The 20,460-nt window shown below is 51.4% G+C and overlaps 7 protein-coding genes across 7 annotated transcripts; 4 read left to right on the top strand and 3 right to left on the bottom strand.

The window, feature by feature from the left end:
* Positions 1-147: 147 nt before the first annotated feature.
* AUEXF2481DRAFT_646599 (uncharacterized protein) lies at positions 148-3,442 on the top strand. Its single transcript, XM_013489709.1, has 4 exons — positions 148-1,108; positions 1,160-1,305; positions 1,358-1,421; positions 1,473-3,442. Exons 1-4 carry the CDS (start codon positions 588-590, stop codon positions 3,193-3,195), a joined length of 2,454 nt encoding a protein of 817 aa, XP_013345163.1. The 5' UTR covers positions 148-587; the 3' UTR covers positions 3,196-3,442.
* Positions 3,443-3,554: 112 nt separating this feature from the next.
* Positions 3,555-4,609, top strand: AUEXF2481DRAFT_96790 (uncharacterized protein). Its single transcript, XM_013489708.1, has 3 exons — positions 3,555-3,649; positions 3,755-3,898; positions 4,071-4,609. Exons 1-3 carry the CDS (start codon positions 3,599-3,601, stop codon positions 4,356-4,358), a joined length of 483 nt encoding a protein of 160 aa, XP_013345162.1. The 5' UTR covers positions 3,555-3,598; the 3' UTR covers positions 4,359-4,609.
* A 140-nt stretch (positions 4,610-4,749) lies between these two features.
* On the bottom strand, positions 4,750-6,345 carry AUEXF2481DRAFT_38853 (uncharacterized protein). Its single transcript, XM_013489531.1, has 3 exons — positions 6,199-6,345; positions 6,069-6,140; positions 4,750-5,563 (listed from the first exon to the last, which is right to left on the bottom strand). The coding sequence occupies exons 1-3, from the start codon at positions 6,276-6,278 to the stop codon at positions 5,086-5,088; spliced, it is 630 nt and encodes a 209-aa protein (XP_013344985.1). The 5' UTR covers positions 6,279-6,345; the 3' UTR covers positions 4,750-5,085.
* A 1,401-nt stretch (positions 6,346-7,746) lies between these two features.
* Positions 7,747-9,820, top strand: AUEXF2481DRAFT_46679 (uncharacterized protein; the record flags this gene model as incomplete). The annotated part of the gene is made up of 7 exons (XM_013489569.1): positions 7,747-7,912; positions 7,963-8,066; positions 8,114-8,546; positions 8,597-8,737; positions 8,786-9,017; positions 9,067-9,338; positions 9,390-9,820. 7 exons carry the CDS (start codon positions 7,747-7,749, stop codon positions 9,818-9,820), a joined length of 1,779 nt encoding a protein of 592 aa, XP_013345023.1.
* A 458-nt stretch (positions 9,821-10,278) lies between these two features.
* On the top strand, positions 10,279-11,260 carry AUEXF2481DRAFT_28518 (uncharacterized protein; the record flags this gene model as incomplete). Its single annotated transcript, XM_013489458.1, has 3 exons — positions 10,279-10,371; positions 10,420-11,046; positions 11,105-11,260. 3 exons carry the CDS (start codon positions 10,279-10,281, stop codon positions 11,258-11,260), a joined length of 876 nt encoding a protein of 291 aa, XP_013344912.1.
* A 236-nt stretch (positions 11,261-11,496) lies between these two features.
* AUEXF2481DRAFT_38849 (uncharacterized protein) lies at positions 11,497-13,816 on the bottom strand. The gene has a single exon (XM_013489530.1). The coding sequence runs from the start codon at positions 13,686-13,688 to the stop codon at positions 11,754-11,756; it is 1,935 nt and encodes a 644-aa protein (XP_013344984.1). The 5' UTR covers positions 13,689-13,816; the 3' UTR covers positions 11,497-11,753.
* Positions 13,817-13,868: 52 nt separating this feature from the next.
* On the bottom strand, positions 13,869-19,516 carry AUEXF2481DRAFT_73114 (uncharacterized protein). Its single transcript, XM_013489610.1, has 4 exons — positions 18,598-19,516; positions 15,533-18,532; positions 15,251-15,480; positions 13,869-15,195 (listed from the first exon to the last, which is right to left on the bottom strand). Exons 1-4 carry the CDS (start codon positions 19,039-19,041, stop codon positions 14,163-14,165), a joined length of 4,707 nt encoding a protein of 1,568 aa, XP_013345064.1. The 5' UTR covers positions 19,042-19,516; the 3' UTR covers positions 13,869-14,162.
* Between the last annotated feature and the right edge of the window lie 944 nt (positions 19,517-20,460).

Below are 20,460 nucleotides of genomic sequence, written 5' to 3'. Positions count from 1 at the left end.
GTTGCGGTATCTTGCATGCACATGCACGTAAGTGAAACCCCAGCATCATGAGCGTCACGAGTGTGCCAGCCAGGGCGACAACGGTCTGAGAGCGCTATGAGTTCATTCTCATCTCCTCCTCCTCGTGCGTGAGAACTGCAGAGTCAGGCGCTATCATTCTTACAAGTTCACGATCAAATGATGTTAGGCATGCGGAAACGTATCGAAATGTCGAGGTGTTCGGCTCAAGGCACGACAAATCCCGATACGTATCCTTGCATGACTGCGATGCAGAGCTGCAGCGGTCTGCATGGTACTCCTAGCGCTAAGTGGACCAGGGTTTCTGCATCCAACGACCTGTCTGTTGGTAGAGGGCCCGAGTATATGCATACGATCGTCGCACATCGTTGCTGTAAGGATGGTACTCTCCCCTTGCACGACTACCTGTGTGAAGTGTAATTGTTATTATTTACCTGGCCAGTTCAACCAACTACATGTTCCTGCTACTCTCCAATTTGATCGCCGTAGCTTTGCTTCCTTGTGTCACCTGTGTGTATCGAGTGAACAAAGTCTCAGAGCATCCCTCCAGCCCTGCCTTCTCGTTTTAGATGCACCTTTCCGCCATTCCACGACGCAGACCTGTACCCCCATTCATCAACCATACGCCCAGAGCCTTTGGGCTCCAAAAACTCGGCCAGTCACATCAGTTTTCAGTAATGTTTGGTCCAACCGGTATGGCGGTGCCTGTCTTGCTGCCAGCCCTCCCAGCCAAACCAGCGCGCCCTGATGTAGCTGCAAGTGGGGGAAGCAGTACGGGCGGCAGCCTCAGCTATGCTAGCTCTCAAGCGGACGTTAAAATACAGAAAGACGCTCTCCCAGCATCATCTGAGACTGCCTCTGCCGAAGACAATAGGAGCCCCTTCGTAGACAGGATGATGACTCAGACAAACCTTCTCGTTCTGCCTCCGTCCAATCCATCGTACCAGATGGCTTACTTCCTCAAGACCACTGGGCCGGTGAAGGAGCCTCTAGCGAAAAAGGCGAGATCTAAAAGAATATCCTCCGCAGTGCGCATCTTCAAAACAAGTAACAATCGGCCCTCAGAGTCACTGACTGCTGCCCATATGAGGTTTGAAGAGCGACACTATTCATAGGCGGTGCAGGCACTGATAGATCGTAGGCTCAACGAAATCATCTCAGAAGAAAAGGACGGTCCGGAAGTCGAGATGCAGCCCCCAGACGATGCCTCTCAGACGTCCAAGAAGCCCCTGTTGTTGACAGAGCCGGCACTACCAGAGGTCGTGATTCCAAAAGTGTCCAAAACAGGTACCTTTACAGAGTTTTTCAAGTAATGACTTGTAACTGATCGATGTATCAGGCCAAAAATATTTCGAGATTGAAACGACCAGCAAGAAATACGGGCACGCAAAAGCACAAAAAAGGTATGTAAGTCGGCTTCGAGGTTTCATGACACGCGACTGATCTGTTGTCAGCCCCGAAATAGCCGAGTCTCGAGTCTCTGTGCTAGTCACGGATCAACTCAGCACTGAAAGCTTCCAAGATTGGGTTATGGGCTTCGAAGGCTCCCAATGCGACACAGTCTCCCAGAAAGATGAGGGGCCAGAGGCCCTTCGAGGTTGGCCGACAAAAGGAATTTCACAGACACTGCCTCATGAAGAAACTGCTCGAGTACTCGATCGCCAAACGACAGCCCCAGTGCGTCCGCTATTCCTGGGAACAAAAGCTCGTGCGGAGACTGCGACAAGAGACCGATACGTTCGGGTGATACCAGGAATAACGGCACCACTTAGAAGTCATCCAGTGACTTCCGGTCCCGTGCCGAGCGTCTTGCCTCCGGCATTGCCAGTCAACAAGGCCAGCCCCAAAGGAATCGGTCCGGTCAAAGCCGCAGCTGTTGCTCAACCACGTCCGCGAAGAATGAACGGCCATCCACCAGTGCTTTCAAAAACCTCGAGTGACGTATCCGGGCTTCGGTTCTCCTATACTCCACAAGAGGGTGTGAGATCGGTCTCAGATAGTCCTGGGCCTCCGCCTCCCCGCAGTCCCTTACGACTGTCGATACCGTCCGAATCCTTAGGCGAGATGTTGAACAAGTCGACACCGTGTACTAGTCCCGAGACCTGTGAGAAGATCGAGACACCGATCAACGAGGAGCAGGCTATTCGAGTGACGAAAGAGGCTGCTGTTACATACGATACTCGAGAGCAGAGAGACGACGAACTGCCTTTCTTCCTCAAGCCAGGAAGCAGTGGAACGAGTAGTGATGTCTTCTGCACAAACTCGAGCGAGTTCAGGGTGCATCCATCGAAGCCTCTCGAGCTCATTGACGCCATGGTGAAAGCATCTCAGCAAAACACATCGCGCCGACGCCTCCGTAAAGCTAGGCCTGAGGGCCCGCGTCCGTTTGACCTGAACGTCTCGAATCCACAAGCCTCTCCTGAGCGCGACTCAAGGCCTGACGGTTATTGCACAAGCCCGCTCTCCATTAAGCGCACCACCAGCACAGGCGAGATGTCAGAGAATTATCGAGTCATTGCTACTACTGCCTCGCCTTCACCTAGGATCAGTCATGTTCGCAAGGCTCCCAGTGCAAGAGGCAGGAACAGTCCAGCACACCGAGTTAAGGGAAGCAGACGTGGCCGAGGCCCAGTAAGCATAACTCCAGCACCTTCGCGAGTCAGTAGTCCATCGAAGCACGGTCGAACGGTCTCTATAATTGCAGATTTACCATCGCCACCTCCTAAGAAGGAGCTACCACCGACTCCCCATGCAAGGACTGCAAGATCGGAAACAGTGCTAGATGTAGGGCTAGCAAGGACCGAATCGATTAAAGACTTACCCGCACCACCAATTGGTGAGAGTGGACACAGCTCAGTGTTCCCTTCCCCACCTTCGAGTGCAAAGACAGCAAGATTCAAGCTACAGCCGGGCGAAAACAGTCCTTCAAGCATCGAGGCACGCATGGACGCACTTGAACGTAGAAACAAATTGTTGGAAGCTGCGCTTTCAGCTGTGCTCAAGACTGGAGGGATGCTCAATGGTTGCCCATGTCAGGCGTCACACATGCCTGGGCATGAATGTGAAGCAGCGGCAAGCGAGCCATTGGTCGCAAGAGCAAGTGTACGAAGCAGAGTAAGCTCGGGTAGTAACGGGTCGAGTGCACTAGATGTATATCTCAATACAAGAGGCAGGTAAGCAGTTCCAGGAGGAGCGTTGAAAATGTGGTATGATTATATAATCATTAGTTAAACATGTATACACCTTTCGGATCAGTTGTTAATGCAATCGCGCCGTGCAAACCCCGGAAAATCGACTTCGAATGTGGGTGACGGGAATATGAGCGATGGTTCGTCAGCGTAGAATCGCTAGCCACCAAGAGCTGTTGATGTTGCAGATGCTGTAGCGAATGTGGAGGCCTGGGAAGTGGATGGAGAAGTGAAAGTAGAAGCGCGAACGGAAGTCGGTCGGCGCCAAGACTGTGGAAAATCCTCGGCTATTCCACAACGCACTCGCCATTTTCAAACACCAGCTTTGCATCATCGACGCCGCGCCCAATCGACGAGACGACCGAAACCCACCCAACGACACAACCGACAAAATGAGAGTCTACGAGGACAGTTTCTCCGGCCAGAAGATCTACCCCGGCAAGGTGCGAATCGCTGCCCATCCCCGACGACGATGAACAAGGAGACGGAGAAGAAGATGAACAAGAGCTTGGACAAGAACAAGAGGCTGATTGGGTTACGTGCAACAGGGCAAGCTCTACGTCCGTGGCGACAGCAAGATCTTCCGTTTCCAGAACGGCAAGTCCGAGTCGCTCTTCCTCCAGCGCAAGAACCCCCGCAAGATCTCCTGGACCGTCCTTTACCGCAGACAGCACAAGAAGGGTATCTCAGAGGTCAGTCGCCCACCCACTATCTATCCGGCCAGCAAGCCCGCGCATCTCTCGCCAGCGACGAAACACGAATCCAACGAGGAACATTTCGAGACCGACTACCGCCGCTGCTCGGATTGCGCAAACGTGCACAGAACAAGATAAGAACAGTGACTGATGGACTTTCGTTATACAGGAGGTCGCCAAGAAGCGCACTCGCCGCACTGTCAAGAACCAGCGTGCCATCGTTGGTGCTTCGCTCGATGTGATCAAGGAGCGCCGTTCGCAGCGCCCCGAGGCTCGTGCCGCCGCCCGCGCCGCCGCCATCAAGGAGGGCAAGGCCAAGAAGACCGAGACCGAGTCCGAGAAGAAGGCCAACAAGGCAAAGAACGCCGCCTCAGCCGCAAAGGGCCAGGCTGGCAAGATTGCCAGCAAGCAGGGTGCCAAGGGCCCCGCCGTCAAGGTCGCCGCCAAGTCCCGTTAAGGATGCTGGATTCTCACGGTTGATGTGGTTTGATTGTCGTTTAGGCGCAGGCTGAGGCACGGCATGGGAAAATGCATCTTCGTTACTTATACCGACTTTTTTTGCAATTCTCATGCCTTCGGGAAAATATCAAAAAGCCGCCCCCGCACATGTCTGGAGGCGCACCCACAATGCGTTCATGATAGGCCTCTGCAATGCATTTCGAAAATTAAATGACTCCATGTTTCTCTACAATCTACGGCCTTGTTCTTTCTAGCAGTCACTGCGTGGGTTAATGATAATCAAGGCAGTGTCGAGACTGCAGGCTAATGTCTCTAAACTCGATGCCTTGCGTACATTCACAATATCCAAGGCTTAGATCAGCTAGAGGCATTCCTCAGAAGCAGCTCGCCATTACTTCTCCCATACTGTCCGGCTATCCTACTACACTGGAGGTCACCATCACGGTGACCACGTAAAGGTAGGTATCGTGTCCTCCCCGTTAGCGAGACATTGTCAAACTTGTAGCTGCCTCCAGGCACGATAATTTCCCAACTAGCAGCAGTGTGATCGAAATACCTTGTGTCACCGACTTCGTGCGCTAGATCCCTCGCTACGAGATATAAGTGTGCCTGTCTACAGCTCGTTGTTGCTCTACTATGATGATTCAAGAGAGTGGATGTGACAATGTTCTACACATGGGAAGGGCGTTTACATGTGCAGTCCTTCATTGGTGTACGCCATTGCTTTATAGAGTCTCGGCACAGATCATTGGTCCTTGAATCTCCTCTCTCTTCGCCTTTCCGGCCAATTGCTCAACAATGGTAAGCGAGAACAGCAATGCGGTACCTGGACCTCGACTCGTAATGATCTTCCCATCAAGTACGACCCTCTCGCTGTCATCAGCATACGTCCAACCAGCATCTACAATTTCCTGCTTCACCGATGGGTGTGATGTGACCCTGCACTTCTTAGCAGCCTCGCCCTCGGCACGTGGCGACTTGACGCTCTCAATGAGGGCCGTGGTTCCAGCACATATCGCCGCAACCCATTTTCCTTCGTTGCGAAACTCGCGAACTAGACGTAAGACTTCCTCGCTTTCGCAGAAAGTCTTTGCTCCTGGTGCACCTCCAGGAAGGATCAGAATGTCTGCTGCATCGACTAGACGATCGGGAATCTCATGCGGCGAGGGAATGTCCGGGATAATTTTGATTCCGCGGGAGCATCTACGAACGCGTTAGACGTCTAGAATGAGAGAAAGTTGTGCGTAGGTTGGATGGCGAAAATAAAGGTGTTTCAGGGTCGAGGAGAGAGTCAAGCCATTCCCAATGTTTGAGACTGTGCTACGAGCCTCGGTTGACGTCTGTCTGGTTTCTCGACCGCCACACACTCAGTCTATCCTCAAGTCCATCACGCCGTAGCGTCCAAACGAGTGTCGAGTGGCACCACTTCGAGAGCACAGTATTCGGACCTTGGTGGCTAAATGCACGGATGCTCTATTGACCTTGATTCCTCAGACAGATCATGTCGCCTTTGGCTCGCAAAACACAGAGAGCGCGTCTCCAACGCGGGTGCCTCATTCGACCTGTCACCTCGACAGCTTGGCAAACATACGTTAGGCCGCTTGGTACTTTGCAGCTGTACCTCCATCACGGAATGCTGTGCGGCGTACAAGTGTGCAATCCGTATTGGACGACGGATCGACATAGTGATGGCGGAGATTCTACTTACTGGGCGTAAAGAGGATTCTTAAGGTTGACACCCACAGATTTGACTGTTGTGAATCCGGCTCTTACCAAGACACTTTGTTCAAGTCAGCCGAGGCATTCTTTGCAGCTCATATCGACTTCCAGTGACTCACTCGAGAGGGGTGACCGTCTCAACTTCCTCGGAGCCATCGGCGATGAGCACCAACGCTGAAAATTGCTTGCCTTGAGCCATTGTCAAGTTTTGAGGGAGTCCGGTTGTTGTCGTGTATGATGTGAAGTTGCTTCCTGGCGAGATGGCGTGGGCGTTGCCTCGAAGATCGAATGCCGACGGTTGACGTTGATCACTTACCTTTGCCAAGCCTTCCTTTGGGCATCACATCTAACCTGGTTCCAGGCTAAAGTCAACAAGTCCTTGTTATGAATGCACAAGCTCGAGTCTCGACGGCGTCGATATCTCTGCTTGGTATCTGAACCCTGTTGCTCTGCTCCTTCTACAGGTCTCCGAGGTTGCTTGCGGAGATATTCGGAGGTTGGGGAAACGTGCCAGTCTCTGTGAATATAGATGATTCGAGGTGGTAAAGTAATCTTCGCCCGGCTCACTCCTGAGCCACTCTTTTCGTTTTGGGAAACAGTTGTGCTCCCCCACAATTACGCATCACAGGCTTGAGCGTACGGGAGAGGGAGGGTGCCCAAGTAAGGTTTGATATCTCTGGAGAAAGTCATTGATTTTCATTCTTCACATCCACGTATTGTGCAGATCTACATCCTCATACGCTGTCGAAGGCGCAGTGCCTTGTTCGTGTTAGTAGCCGCTGTGGATGTACTCTTGCAGGCTGTAACGTGTGCATAATGTAAGACGAGATCAGAATATCCAGTCTGAGTGTTTGATCAATGTTACAGCAGACCTCAATAAGACATCGTCGGGTGATACAGGCTTGGATATCTGACTCTAAGGCTATCGACCACACCATGCTGCCTCTTTTGACACACTATGGGGTATGCGTGTGGTTCTTCACGTTATCGAAACTGTCGTCCCTCGGCTCTGGGGTCCCCACCAATTCTAAAACGCTCAGCCTGCCCTATGGTCTGTGCCAGATGCCGCCCCATTTTCAACTGTCCAACAAACAATATCTACCTGGTCATTCATCAGTCTCCCCTAGGGCCCTTTCGTGCGCCGTTAATGTGATGAACTCCGGATCAATACATTGTCGAGAAGGCCATGGCCATGAGACGCGCTCCAGAGTGCTCTGTACCGACATACTCTGACTTAACCATGAGCAATTTGGGCGCCTATGGTACCTGTTGTTCTGCAGGACATTTAGTGGCGTCGAGTCTACCAAGTCTTCTACTAAATAAGCTCCCACTATCGGACGATACATTGGGCTTGGTTTGCCCATGCCTCGGCTCCGGCCATGAACGCTATGAGCAACGGCGTCGCCCTGGCCATAATCGACAGCATTACTTTGGTAGGCCAATCAGAAAGTGCATCCCCGCATCTCCATTTGTGTTTTTCCTTGCCAGCTAGACTCAAAGGTCGATCCTTTGTGGTGCACGCGGAGGAGTTGAAGCTAGATTTTAGGTGATCTGGACTGGATATAAGAGAGCAGGTGCGTCTCTCAACTCGACCGACTCTCATCCTCAACCTACAACGTCAATACCTGGGTCACTTATTACCCTTCCAATATCAGTTTATAATCACCATGATCGGCCACACCGAGACCGCCAGGGTCTCTAGTGGATCTGAGTCTCTCGCTGGAGACAAGGAAGCCACACAACACGTCGAGAGAATCCAAACAAGAGACACTGAGCATGGCAACGCTGGCTATCTCGAAAAGGATGGCCTCCGTACCGATAACGACGACCAGGGTATGTAACCCTTATCCTTGCAGATATGACCGCCGCTGAATGTCTCCTAGATCATTACACAGAGCCCCCTATGTCGTTCAACCGTATGATGAGTCTTATTGCCATGGCTATGCTTTGGACTGGCTCTCAGATTCCCGTCTATCTGTTTGGAGGAGTGAGTCGATTCGTCGTTCTTACCACAAGTGCTTCGCTAATTTTCAGATTCCTCCTTACATCTACGCTGATATTGGCGGTGCTGATCGTTGGATTTGGCTTGTCCTGGCCAATCTCTTGTCTCTGGCTGCGGTCTGTCCCTTCGTTGGCTCCCTCAGTGATATCTTCGGTAGAAGATACGTCGCTATCATCGGCGCCGCTTTTGTTGTCCTGGGCATGATCATCTGTTCAACTGCCCACAGCATGAACGTCTTCATTGGAGGCATGGTCTTTGCAGGAATCGGCGCTGGCATCAACGAGCTCACCGCTCTCGCTGCTACAAGTGAGCTCGCTCCCACTGCGAAGAGAGGAAAGTACGTAGCGATCCTCATCTTCAGCATTCTACCCTTCTGCCCCAGTGTGCTTTGGGGACAACTAATCGCTGCCCACTCCTCGTGGCGATGGGTCGGTGCACTCTGTGCCATCTGGGCATTCCTTGGACGTAAGCTGTGTTTCGTTTTGATTTCGAGATCATCTGCTAATTGTCAACAGTTGTCTTGACCGCTTGCTTCTACTTCCCTCCCCCTAGAGTGAACTCCTCGGGTCTCTCGAAGATGGAGACTTTCAAGCAGGTCGACTTTGTTGGTGGCTTCCTCAGCGTTAGTGGCATGATTCTGTTCATGTGCGGCATGCGTAAGTACTCACCATCAAACATTTGCTTTACAGGCTAACAGATCAAAGAATGGGGCGGTTACCAATACAAGTGGGGAAGCGCACACGTTCTTGCCCCCTTGATCCTAGGAGCTGTCCTTCTCATTGCGTTCGTTTTCTGGGAGGCCTACGGTGCCAAGTACCCTATGTTCCCCAAGAGACTTCGCCAGGAGCCTCGCATTCTCTCGCTCACGCTCCTTATCACGTTCATCTCCGGCGCAAACTTCTTCAGTCTGCTGATGTTCTGGCCCACTCAGGCATTGTAAGTCATCCATCAAGACTTGACAAACCTGATACTAACGATTTGACAGCAACATGTACGGCCATGACCCCGTCGGAGTTGGTCTTCGTGGACTCCCCGTCGGCTTCTCCATCCTTGCTGGTGCCTGTATTGTTCTCTGGCTCCTTTCCGTGTTCCGTGGTCACAACAAGGCCTTGATGATTGTGTCGTCGGTCCTTATGACCGCGGGATGTGGTGCACTTTCCATCGCCCGCGTGGACAACCTAGGTCAACTCTGGGGTATCCTTGTGGTCGCAGGCCTCGGTATTGGCGGAATCGTTGTCCCTGCCTCCATCATCACCAGTAAGTCACGGAAATCAAATCGTGTTCCATGATAAAGCTAACGTCTCCAAGCCATCATCTGCCCTGACGACCTCATCGCTACCGTAGCAGCATTGACCCTGGCAATTCGTGTCATCGGTGGATCCATTGGATACTGCGTCTACTACAACGTCTTCATTAACAAGTTCATCCCAGCGGCCAAAATCTCGATCGGCGGCACTATGTTCTTCAAGCTGAACATTTCCAGCATTCCCGTCATCACCAGCGCCATCGAACTCACTGGCGCAAGTTTGTTGGAAGAACTGCACATGCTTCCCGGCATAAAGGGTGTTCCTGGTGCATACGAGTTGGTTGTGGCCGCAGGACAGACGGCATACGCGGAAGCATACAAGTATGTGTACTACGTGTCGATCGCCTTTGGAGCCATCTCGATCATCGCTGCTTGCTTCCTGGGCGATATCAACAAGTACATGGACGACCATGTGGCCGTGGTCATGCACTGATGTGATTCTTAATCACTGCGGTTAGCTAGCTTACAAGGGATCGTTCTCAAATAATGACAATTCTGTCATCGCGATGCTCTGCATTAGAGAGTCGTGTGTGTGTCTAAATTGATCATGACCTTGACAGTACAAGTGAAGGCTTCCGAGTGCTTTTGTGAAAGTGTATGTAATTAGTGAAGGGTTGAGTTGTCGGTGGTTGAATGCTCTGACAGCTTCGGCCACGCGAAAAGCAGTTGAATGACGAACTGGACAAGCAGCACCTTCCTTTTTCACTAGCAAACAAAGTCGAGCGACGCCGGGGCTGCCAAAGGTAAAGTCGAATTACCTGTTTGATTCCCTTCTTCTCTCACAGTCCTGGACTATCCCTCGCTCAGCATTCATTCATACCCTGGTCTGTGTTGTCGCAGTACCTCGCCTAGCAGCATTTAACCGCATTTCGTCATCACAAGCGCGTCAAGATGGAACCAGTCGTCAGCGCAACCATCCAGGCAGCTGTTCTGAGCGCCATCTCAAACATCCTTGCTCAGTTCATCACCTGCTACCGCGGAGGCGTAAGTTCGTCGCAATTGATACCGAACTGCGCTGACGTTGACTTGCAGCATGGCTACAGCCTTGACACCGGCACGCTGGCCATCTTCGTAACCTTCGCCCTCATCTCATGCCCACCCAACTACCTCTGGCAGTCATGGATGGAGACCACCTTCCCCGGATACATCGCTCCTGGCGAGTCTGGTACCGCAGTAAGCATTGCTCAACACCCTCAGGTCAAGGCTGCTGTCGACGCCGCCGGCCCAACCCTGCAGCGCATTGAAGACACTGCCAGCCCTGTTCTGCAAAAAGCTTCGGCAGCCACCACTGCTCTCGCAGACAGCGATGCTGTCAAGATCGCAAGACGCCGTGCCAGCGAGGGTGTTGACAAGGTCAAGGCAAAGGCAAAGGAGCTCGAGGCTCGCGCCGGCATCAACCAGTCTCCTGTGGCTGCCAGCCCTGCTCGCTCTCAGACTTTCAGCACCGCCGAGGGCAAGCTTGTCGAAAAGAAGGTCGATGGTGCCTTTGCTCAGCCTACCGCCACTTCGGAGCCCAAGGCATTGAGCATCAAGAACACCGCCATCAAATTCGCTTTGGACCAGACCCTCGGTGCCGTCTTCAACAATGCCTTGTTCATCGTCGGCATCGCTCTCCTGAAGGGTCAGTCTGTCGACACCGCTTTCGCCGCGCTGCAGAACGTATGTCTCGCTCGTTTCCTCGATACCTTGACATGACCATGCTGACCCACGAACACAGGACTTATTCCCGCTCCTGTTTGCCGGCCAGAAGCTCTGGCCTCTCGTCTCGATCATCAGCTTCACTCTCGTTCCTTTCGAGTACCGCACCGCCTTTGGTGGCATCATCGGTATTGCCTGGGGTGTCTATCTGAACCTGATCACCAATGGCAAGTAGTCAGTTCAGCATTCGAGCCAGCCGCTCGTCCATATGACTTTGCCCATGCATACGATTGATACGATACGATATGATACCTACGAGACCACGGAATAAAAAGAACCCTTCCACCACCTACCTCCCTGAATCGTATAAGCTATGGTACCATGTTCTTCGTGATTCGTCTACCGTCACGATGCTGCAGATGCAACTATCGAAATGGATAGTGCAACATTGATGCTACAACTCTTGGTGTGCTGGCAAGATCACGATCTTCTGCGTGTTCGTCACAAACGCAGCCAGAGTTTCGTCCTACCATGTGCTAAATATTTTCACTTTGTGCTTCTCCTTGACGGGTGAGGAACTACAAGCTGCAGTAAGATACGGGTTTTTTCTAGATCGGCAGTCAGTGCCTTTTTGAAGAACTCATGGAATGGTCGCTATGTGTCTTGCTGCAGCTACGCTTGATGAACTAGAGCACCTGAGAGAGACACTACTCTCCTACAAGATTTCTTCAGATACGTCTTCTCTTGCCGGCTCGCTCTTCCTGTGTCTCTTGCGGTCCAGCACCCCTCCATTTAGGAGCTATACCGTCAGCTCCGATTGGTTCCGAACCACTGGCCAAGACGCTGTCGTTCGAGTCTGAGCTTGACGACCCTTTTTCCTCGACAGGCTGAGGGATGGCAGGAGTTAAGGAGAATTCGAAGAAACTCTTTTTGTTTGTCTTTTCCTCGGCCACCTTCTTGCCGCTATCCTTGCCTTCGTTCTCACTATTTTCCTGGCCGCCAACGCTCTTTGCGATCTTCTGTTCAAGTCTCTTTGCGTTGCGCTCTGTTTTTTCGGCAGAGAAAAAGCTCTTGCCCCACCAAGATGTCGACTCCTTCTTGTTGACGTCTTCCTTCTCTGCACCCTTCTTGATCTTGTCATCCTTCTTATCGTGCTCTTCATCTTCTTCGTCGCTTGCTTCCGAGAAGTTCCACATTGGCTTGAGCTCTCCTCTGAACAGTGCAGTCAACCACAAGCTGCCCAAAACACCCGGAACCAGGTAAAGAAGAGCAGGTTGGGCGTGCTTGTAGACTTGCATTATACCCAGTGTGACGCACATCCCGAGGACGTAGCCGAAAATTGAGGCGTAAAAGTATGGTTTCGAGAACGTAGGGATTGGGTTGCGCAGTGGGTTCTTGGTAGAGTCGTACCTAGGGAGTAGAGAGCGTCCGATCCAGGAAGTGGTCCAGAATTTGTTGCCCCAGTGTCCAGTGACAGAGCGGTAAGACTCCTTTTGGTCATCGTCTTCTATTTTACTCTTGCTGACCTTGTCCTTGTCGTCGGTATTAGAGGAAGTGGGCTTCAAGTTCTTCTTTTGTCTTTTCAGGTAAAACATGTAGAGATCGAATCTCAAAGCGAGTCCAACCATCATACCAGGAATTACAACATCTCCCAGACCGAGCATAGCCAACTTTCTATCAGCGGCATCTTGTCCCTGCTCAAGCGGTCTCGGGAAGAGCAGCTTGATAGGGACGTCGAGCTTGGTGGCGACAGTGACCATCAGAGGGGTGTAAAACACAAAGTAGATGTCGTAGAAGAACAAGGCGCTCAGTATCAGAGATCCAGTTCCAAAGGTGGTGGGAGACATAAGCTGGAGCGCACTGTACGAAAAGGCGAAACCTTGCAGATTCGTGAGCCACCATGCATCGGACACAAAGTTGGAGTAAAAGACGGTTGCGAGAGCGAGACCAGTTGAGAGGATCGTGCGCAGAGTCAGCGTGAGCTTGAACGAGATCAAACTAGACAGATGCAGCTTCAAGCGGTACTTGCGTCTAAGAAGACCGCGAAGTGTCCAAAATACTCCAAGAACGCTCTGAGGAAGGATGATGCGACCCAAAACTCCTGGTAGAGGCGACGGTCTTGTGCAGATGGCCGAGTGGATTGCCTTTCTGTCAGGCTGACTAATCTTCCACAAAACGCCTCCCTCAGTGTAGTAGTGTGGGAAGCAGAACGACTCCATCACACCCAAACCATCGTTGATGATTTTGGCGACACTGAATATGGCCATTGCGGAAAAGTACCAGCGCAGGACTTTGTTCAGCAGAGAAGCTCCCATGTACTTGATTAGCATGTAAAGCCCACCCAGGGTGCATCCAGCGAGAAGAGGGAAAATGATAGCATCACTTGGACTCAGTCCCTCCATCTTTTGAATGCTGTCTTCGTCGTCGTCTTCATCATCTTGCTCGTCAACTCCGCGCTGGCCACTCGATTTCTTGTCGGGCTTGGCTGCTGATGAAGGTCGTGAAAGTGAGGAGAAGGCACCAGTGATGATTGGAAACAGTGCTGAAAGAACTAGATGAGTGTAAAGGGGAAGTAGTGGTTGCACTTGGTCGAAAGCGTAGGCCAACATGCCCAGAAGTTCGCTGACAGGGCCAGGACCTTTGTCGCCGCCCATGGTGGCCATGATGATGTTGCTGACAATAGGTAAGAAACGATTCTCAGCGCGGCAGAATCCAGACCTTGTTGACCCAACGATGATGTGATGCCAGAGAATATCAAAGACTGAAGGGATAATATCAATGTGGCATGCTGGTGTCACACGTCGCCTTTTGTCCCGGGCTGTTTGCGCACCAAAACACTTCACGCCAAGACTTGTGATTCAGCACACGATTTGGAAACTGCTATGTAAATGACAGACAGAACAGTGAACTCGATCATATTCAAAACCCTGTCAACAGGCCAGAGCGGAGCTTCGTTTGAAAGAACGACAGCCGGGAATCTTAACTAACTTGAAACAAATCTATGCAAAAATCCAAATCATAAAAGACCATAGTCAAACAGTACGCCATGCAAAAGAGACAGTAATCAAGACAACCGAAGCGGAACGCCCTCGCTCCTAGCCTGCCTTTTGTACACAACTTCCAATCCACGCTTCTCATCACATCGCATATCCAATGTCTTTTCGGTCTACCGCAGCAGGTGTGCCGGCAGGTGTATGACTACTTTCTACGCGCGACAAATATGCTGCACTGGTGAAATCTCGTGAGCTCTCAAAAGACGGTCGAGTTCTCTCAAAGTCCATGCTAGCCCTCAGACGATCGAATGAAGGTCTCGGTCGATCACCATAGCTTGGTCGTGGTGCGGGTGACTCAAATCCTCCAGCGATGACTGGAGGTCGATAGAAGTCAATCGGACTATGGCCAAAGTCTTCAGAAGGACGCGATGTCACTTGACCGACCGCAGGGAACGTTCGATCAATAGAAGATCGGTGTCCAGTATAGTCGGTGCCGTCACTACCGTTGTGGGACCTAGCATTACGGGTCGTTGCCGTCGCTGCTATTGAAGGGGGGTAGATAGGTCGCTCGTCTTCGGTGGGAACCCTGTTATGAGACAATTTGTGAGCAAGTCGTTGCGCCCCAGAAGGCTTGCTTATCTCCGAACTTGAAGTAGAATCCGACACCTTTTCAGGAGGAGGCGGTGTGACACCGTTCGAGCTTTCTGGATCCACATTCTTGAGGTAGTCAAATTTGCCTTGTCTGATCTGTTCACGGATGACGTCGATATCGCGAGGCATAAAGATCTTCTGGAATGATTTCGCAGCAAAGCGAGGAAGGAGAGCGACAATGATGACCATCATCGTCAAGGCCCAGAAGCTCAAAGATCCATATGCTTCAGCGCCCGCCTTGTAGAAGGTGAAACCGACAGTGAATGAGGAATAGATGCCAGTCCAGGCCCAGATGAGCAAGATAGAGATCGTTGTTATGAGGGTGAAGAACCAATCCCAACGGTAGGTGTTCATCAGGATGTAAAGGTTAGCCACCACGACGGTGGCATTCGCGATGTAAACACCGATGCGTTGATAGTCGTTGACGTTCTGGCCCGATTCGGTATTAAAGTTGGCTGGTCGGAACAGAAGGTAGGGGAGGAAAAAGCAAACGAGCGACTGGTAAAGACCGTCAATCATATATGTCCTAAACCTGGAATTAGCTCGGGTCTTTTGTTATGTTTGGGGCTAGTAGAGCGCACCAGAACTTGACCTGTGTCCATTCCTTCCTTTCAATGCCGCGTCTGTAAAGCTGAGGCACCGCTAGAGACACTTTGTCGTCGACATCTTGATCCAGGATACCCATCAAGATGACCGGCAAGGAAGTAAACGCCAGGTTGTAAAGTAGAATATAGGAGTAATCAAAGATGTATGAACAATCGAAGTTAGCAAAAATCTGGTACCAGAAAAGAGCAAAGGTCCAGATAATGTTCTAGAACCTGTCAGCTGTGAATCACATTGATCAATTATGAATGGCAACATACCTTGTAGAAGAAGTTCGCAATCGTTTCGGCAAGTCGACGGTATGACCAACGTCCGTGAACCAACACGAGTCTTGTAAGGAATCTGAATTGGCCAATCGCGTAGTCAGAGGACATGACTGCTTGTCTGCCTTCCTCACCAGCAATACCAACACCAACGTGGGCTTTTTGGATCATGGCAACATCGTTGGCACCATCACCAATGGACAAGGTCATAACGTCAAGACCATTCTTGACCATACCAACAACCGCGGCCTTTTGACTAGGGCTGACACGACAACACAGAACTGATTTGCACTCTTTGCACAAAAGCAGGAACTTCTGTCTTAGCTTGTCGTCAAGCATAAGCTTCAAGGTCTCGCCGTCAACGACTACAGCATGAGTGGGTGCTGGTGGTTCGTGGTTTTTCTTTGCGGCCTTGAGTTCCTCATCTGATCCAGTCTTGCCAAACATAGCCAGGTTCTTATCAAGCTCTGCCTCTGCACTAGCCAGACTTTCGTCTTGAATGTTCAACACGATCAGGTCCATGTCGTTGCCCAGCAGATTACACGAGAAGCCGATGTTGATAGCTGTCTCGACCTTGTCTCCCGTCAGAACCCAAAGCTTGATACCTGCTTGGGCAAGAAGCGAAATTGCATCAGGTACACCATCTTGGAGTCTGTCTTCAATGGCAGTTCCTCCAAGGAGTGTAAGATCGCGCTCGATGGCGTCTGAGACTTCTTCGAGCTTTTCCTCGCGATTCTGGATAGCTGCTGCAGCTATGTCGTGCTGCTTGTTCCATGTCTGATACTCGGCTTCGTCGAGTTCTCGCTGAGCAATACAAAGAGTACGCAGACCCTCGCGTGCAAACATTTCAAGATGATCAGCGGTTGTTTTCCTCAAGTCCTGCTGTTCACCCTTCCTCAATCGCGAGTATATGATACTGTCTGCACCCTTACAGAACAAGACGATTTTTCCATTAGGCATACGTACAATTGCACTCATGCGTTTTCTGGATGAGTTGAACTCCAAGATATTGAGTACAGTATATTCGCGTTCTTCACCGAGAACATTGAGAATGATGCCATCGTTCGAGCGACCAAGTACCGTGAAGCCACAATCTCTGGCTGTTGCAACGAGTGCAGCCTCATCGGGCGATTGGGCTTTGAACTCCAGTTTTGGCGGATCACCGGGTGTGCGTTCAGTGATCACTGTGTGACAAAGCGCTAGCACGAGCATGAAATACTCATTAGCAGCTTTCTGCTGAGGTCCAGACGCTCCAGTCAGGTCGGCGATGTAATCGGGCGCAACAAAGGTCACGTTTTCGTCGAGAAGATAAGGATTATCGTGAATCTTGCGTAGGTCCTCGAGCATCTTGACTTTGCCGCGAGCTATTTGCTCGCGAGCTTTGGCTCCTTCAACCTCGGTATCGATTCCTTGTCGTTTCTGCATTCCAGCCAGAGCTTCTGTGTATGCTTCTCCATAGGGGACGCCATTGATCGTAACCTTCTTGAACTCCATGACGTTTTGAGTCAATGTGCCAGTCTTGTCAGAGAAAATGTACTCGATCTGACCGAGATCGTCGGAGATGTTCCATGACTTAGGCGTGCATGGGTAGTCGACTGGGGCATAATACATGAATGTATCGCTGTAAATGAAGAAAGCCTGCGCAGTACGAACGATTTCGAGCGAGATGTACAGGGAGATGGGAACCAAGTTTTGGAAGAGAATGATGGCAGCCCAGAAAGTGATGAAACCATTGAGACCAGGCGTACCGCCATAGGAGCCGAATTCGAAGAAGTCGAGCGATTCATTACCCTTGCCCCAGGTGGTGCCTTGGACCAAGGCCGAAATCAAACACATGAAGAACAGGATGATGAAGTTGTAAATGACGTTCCAGTTCAAGTCCTTGGAGATCTGGGCGCGTTTTGTAGGGGTAATACCAGAGTTGAGCATGATCTTGGTTTCTTCTCCGGTGAAGACAACAATACCTAGAACCCACTCTGTGTTTCGAATTGAGCAGCCTCTAAGCAACATGTTGTTGATGGAGACGGGCTCGGCCATGTCGGCGGCTTCAACCTCGGAGTTCTTGCTCCCATGTTGCCTCCATCGAACAGCGCCGCTGTAGGAGTAAAGATTGGCGTGAGGCGGCTCGCTCTCCAAGACAAACTCGGCCCTTTCGCAGTCGCGTGCCCGCTTTACCTTCTGACTACAATGCAGAGCCTGGCGTACCTTGAGGTTGGTCTCTCCATCCAGGTTCTTTGTTTCAACATAGCAGGCGCCATCGGGATCGGAGGTCGACAACACGACAATGTCGGCAGGGATAGACTCTTCGTTATAGAGCCTAACAAAATCTCCAACCTGGACATTCTTCCAGCAATCTTTCTTGAAACGCGCTTTTCCAGCAGGCTTGCTTGGGTTGATGACGTTGCCGTAGAAGCGTTTCGGAATGGGGGCATTCGTCTCGGTGGGATCTTTTGCAACTTCGACAACTTGACGCGCATCACCAGGCCTGCTAGCATCATTTTCGAGGGACGTTCTGACGTGGTCGCCCAAGTCCATCTCTTTATTTCCTTCCATGTTTGGGGCGGGCATTGGCGAATGCACGGGTGTCATCTCCATGGCACCAGGCTCTTCTGTGACCATGGACATTGCGGACATGCGCTGAGAGTACATGGATGGTCTTCGAGCATCTGCGGAAGGCCGGCCTTCGTCCAGGGCTCTGTCCGTTTGAGACTTTCGTTTTTCATCCTTGGGCTCTTTGCGGTTCTTCCAGAGACGCCAAACGTAGGTAATGGCTCGAGTATTTGCTTTCTTGAACTTTCGCCACAGGGAAATTTGGTCCTCGGCAGTGTTAACGTTCTCCCAATCGACAAGACGATGGGCAGGTGCGTTGTTGAGCTCGTTGTCTAGTACAGTTCTTCTCCAGTCTTCAATTCCATCCTTGACGGCTGTGATGAAGACGATTACGATCAGCGGTACAGCACTCAGACCAGGATTGGTAGCGCCAAAGATGGGGAAGATCTAGCACGACCTAGTCAGTATATATGCCGTAGCAGGAGAAGCAAACATGGGGCTAGATTCCATACCGAGAGAATAATGATGAACAAGAAATAGATGTTGGCAATGTTGTGAAACTGGAACCACAGATTCTTGGGGATGAAACTAATGGGAGTGTACTTTGCGGTGCGGATCTTGTTGCGTACGAACTGCGTGTTCGGGTGGCCTTCTTCGTCGCGCGCGTCCGCGGGCAGCGGTGTGTTGAAGAAGACACGACGGCCAGGGCCAGCTTGATCGGCAGAAGCCTCGGATTCCTCGGGCACAGATTCGAGATCGGTCCCATTTGATTCTCTCTTGGTCGAATCGTCACTCGTGCGCTTCTTATGCGAGAGGCGTCTCAATATGGATTGTCGTTTTGTGCCCCCTTGCGCGCCGGTGACCCTCTGGGTAGCCCAGCGCAATCGTTTCGCAGGGGCGGTGTCGTGGGGTCCGGAGGAAGCCTCATTGTCTTCCTGGTACGGCTGGATGGCCATGGTGGGGGATAGGATGGCGAGGCGAAGTAGTTGATTATTGTCCGGTGTTGACCATGAAAGGTAAGCGTCGAGGCGTCCAGCTGAGCCTCAAGAGCCACGGTCAGGCTCACTGTGTAGAGCCTGCAAGCATACGCTATCAGAGCGAGCGAGCGAGCGTAAGAGGTGACGAGGGTCGAATGTCGTCTGGCCAGGTGGTGTCGGGCTGGGAAGATGATGCCAATGTGTGATGGGGAAAGAAAGGAAGGCGGCGGATGCGTGCAACGCGGCTGAACGTCTCGAAACGCGAGACGAGTCCAAAGAAATGTAATGACGACTTTCCCTTCGTGACTATCTGAACACTGAACAGCGCTCCACTCGACGGTTCTCGTTGGAAGAGCCTTCGTTTTTTCCTGACGACAGCGGAACGACGCTTTGTGCTTTGTCAGAAGTCTGCTCTCCCACCTCCTAGCTAGTTATTATTGTGTCGTATGCTGAGTAGGGGCTGCTGCTTGGCCGATTGCTCCTTCCTCCTCCCACCTCCTTCCTAACGGGCACGGGTACCGGATCCTCCGAAGCCGTGCGGCGGTCCTTTAACGCCGATGCTTACGAGAAACCGGCCTAAAGACTTTACCAATCGTTGCAAACTGCTTGCTTACAGCCACTTTTCGACCTGATGATTCTTCTTGATCTATAATGGTACGCCATGACGGATGCCCAAGACTGTCCGATGCAACCGCACCGCGCTGGTCTCATCCCTCGCAATAATTAGAGATTCACAAAACGCGACACTCGCTTGGCATGTTTTAAACCTGTGGCTTGGGGCAGCAAACCTCTCGTACTGAACACGAATCTCGCGCGTTGATCCCGGTGCTCGTTTTGAGATGGCTGGATATGCCGGTAAAGGACCCACATTCTTCGTAGCAAAAGACGTTCAAACATAACTTGGCTTGATGCTTCACGATTTTCAAGACCACATCATCGTTTGCACAACCAATCTTGAGAACTTCCAACAGAGCCGTCGTTCAGCGGAAGAAGTAGAAGGTGTCGCATTTATTCATTAATCTGATATTCGCCGGCACGAGGTTAATCATTTGATTCTTAGCGTCCTTGCAATTTGCTCACCCTCCTTTACACCAAAGGACGTGGAGAAGCCGATCTCCATCCGCGCTCCGGATGTGCATACACAATAACGCACCATGCCTGCGTTAGTACTGAATGCAAGCCTTGAGTGTGACAAACCGGCGAGACGAGCCACGTTCAACTTCTCGGACGGCTCTGATCTCTTCCATCGCTCGACAGTGCGGTCTAACGACTTCTGAACAAGTTTCGCATTAACCGAAGTTGTGTCAGATCCGAATAAGTCGGCTTTGACGAGAGCCTCGTGCATCGTCACACACACAAACCGAGATATACAGCAGTTGCATTTTCATCTGAGACATC

This window comes from Aureobasidium subglaciale (assembly GCF_000721755.1).
Source record: "Aureobasidium subglaciale EXF-2481 unplaced genomic scaffold scaffold_7, whole genome shotgun sequence".
Classification (NCBI taxonomy): domain Eukaryota; kingdom Fungi; phylum Ascomycota; class Dothideomycetes; order Dothideales; family Saccotheciaceae; genus Aureobasidium; species Aureobasidium subglaciale.
This window is presented reverse-complemented; position numbering and strand designations above follow the sequence as displayed.

Coding starts and splice junctions, on each gene's coding strand:
- AUEXF2481DRAFT_646599 (XM_013489709.1), top strand. CDS start 588: ATGCACCTTTCCGCCATTCCACGACGCAGACCTGTACCCCCATTCATC. Junction 1,109..1,159: donor CTGACTGCTGCCCATATGAG/GTTTGAAGAGCG, acceptor GATAGATCGTAG/GCTCAACGAAATCATCTCAG. Junction 1,422..1,472: donor CACGCAAAAGCACAAAAAAG/GTATGTAAGTCG, acceptor ATCTGTTGTCAG/CCCCGAAATAGCCGAGTCTC.
- AUEXF2481DRAFT_96790 (XM_013489708.1), top strand. CDS start 3,599: ATGAGAGTCTACGAGGACAGTTTCTCCGGCCAGAAGATCTACCCCGGC. Junction 3,650..3,754: donor AGAAGATCTACCCCGGCAAG/GTGCGAATCGCT, acceptor TACGTGCAACAG/GGCAAGCTCTACGTCCGTGG. Junction 3,899..4,070: donor ACAAGAAGGGTATCTCAGAG/GTCAGTCGCCCA, acceptor TTCGTTATACAG/GAGGTCGCCAAGAAGCGCAC.
- AUEXF2481DRAFT_38853 (XM_013489531.1), bottom strand. CDS start 6,278: ATGGCTCAAGGCAAGCAATTTTCAGCGTTGGTGCTCATCGCCGATGGC. Junction 6,141..6,198: donor GAGACGGTCACCCCTCTCGA/GTGAGTCACTGG, acceptor ACTTGAACAAAG/TGTCTTGGTAAGAGCCGGAT. Junction 5,564..6,068: donor AAGAATCCTCTTTACGCCCA/GTAAGTAGAATC, acceptor ACGCGTTCGTAG/ATGCTCCCGCGGAATCAAAA.
- AUEXF2481DRAFT_38849 (XM_013489530.1), bottom strand. CDS start 13,688: ATGGCCACCATGGGCGGCGACAAAGGTCCTGGCCCTGTCAGCGAACTT.
- AUEXF2481DRAFT_73114 (XM_013489610.1), bottom strand. CDS start 19,041: ATGGCCATCCAGCCGTACCAGGAAGACAATGAGGCTTCCTCCGGACCC. Junction 18,533..18,597: donor TGTTCATCATTATTCTCTCG/GTATGGAATCTA, acceptor AGGTCGTGCTAG/ATCTTCCCCATCTTTGGCGC. Junction 15,196..15,250: donor TGGACACAGGTCAAGTTCTG/GTGCGCTCTACT, acceptor TTCCAGGTTTAG/GACATATATGATTGACGGTC.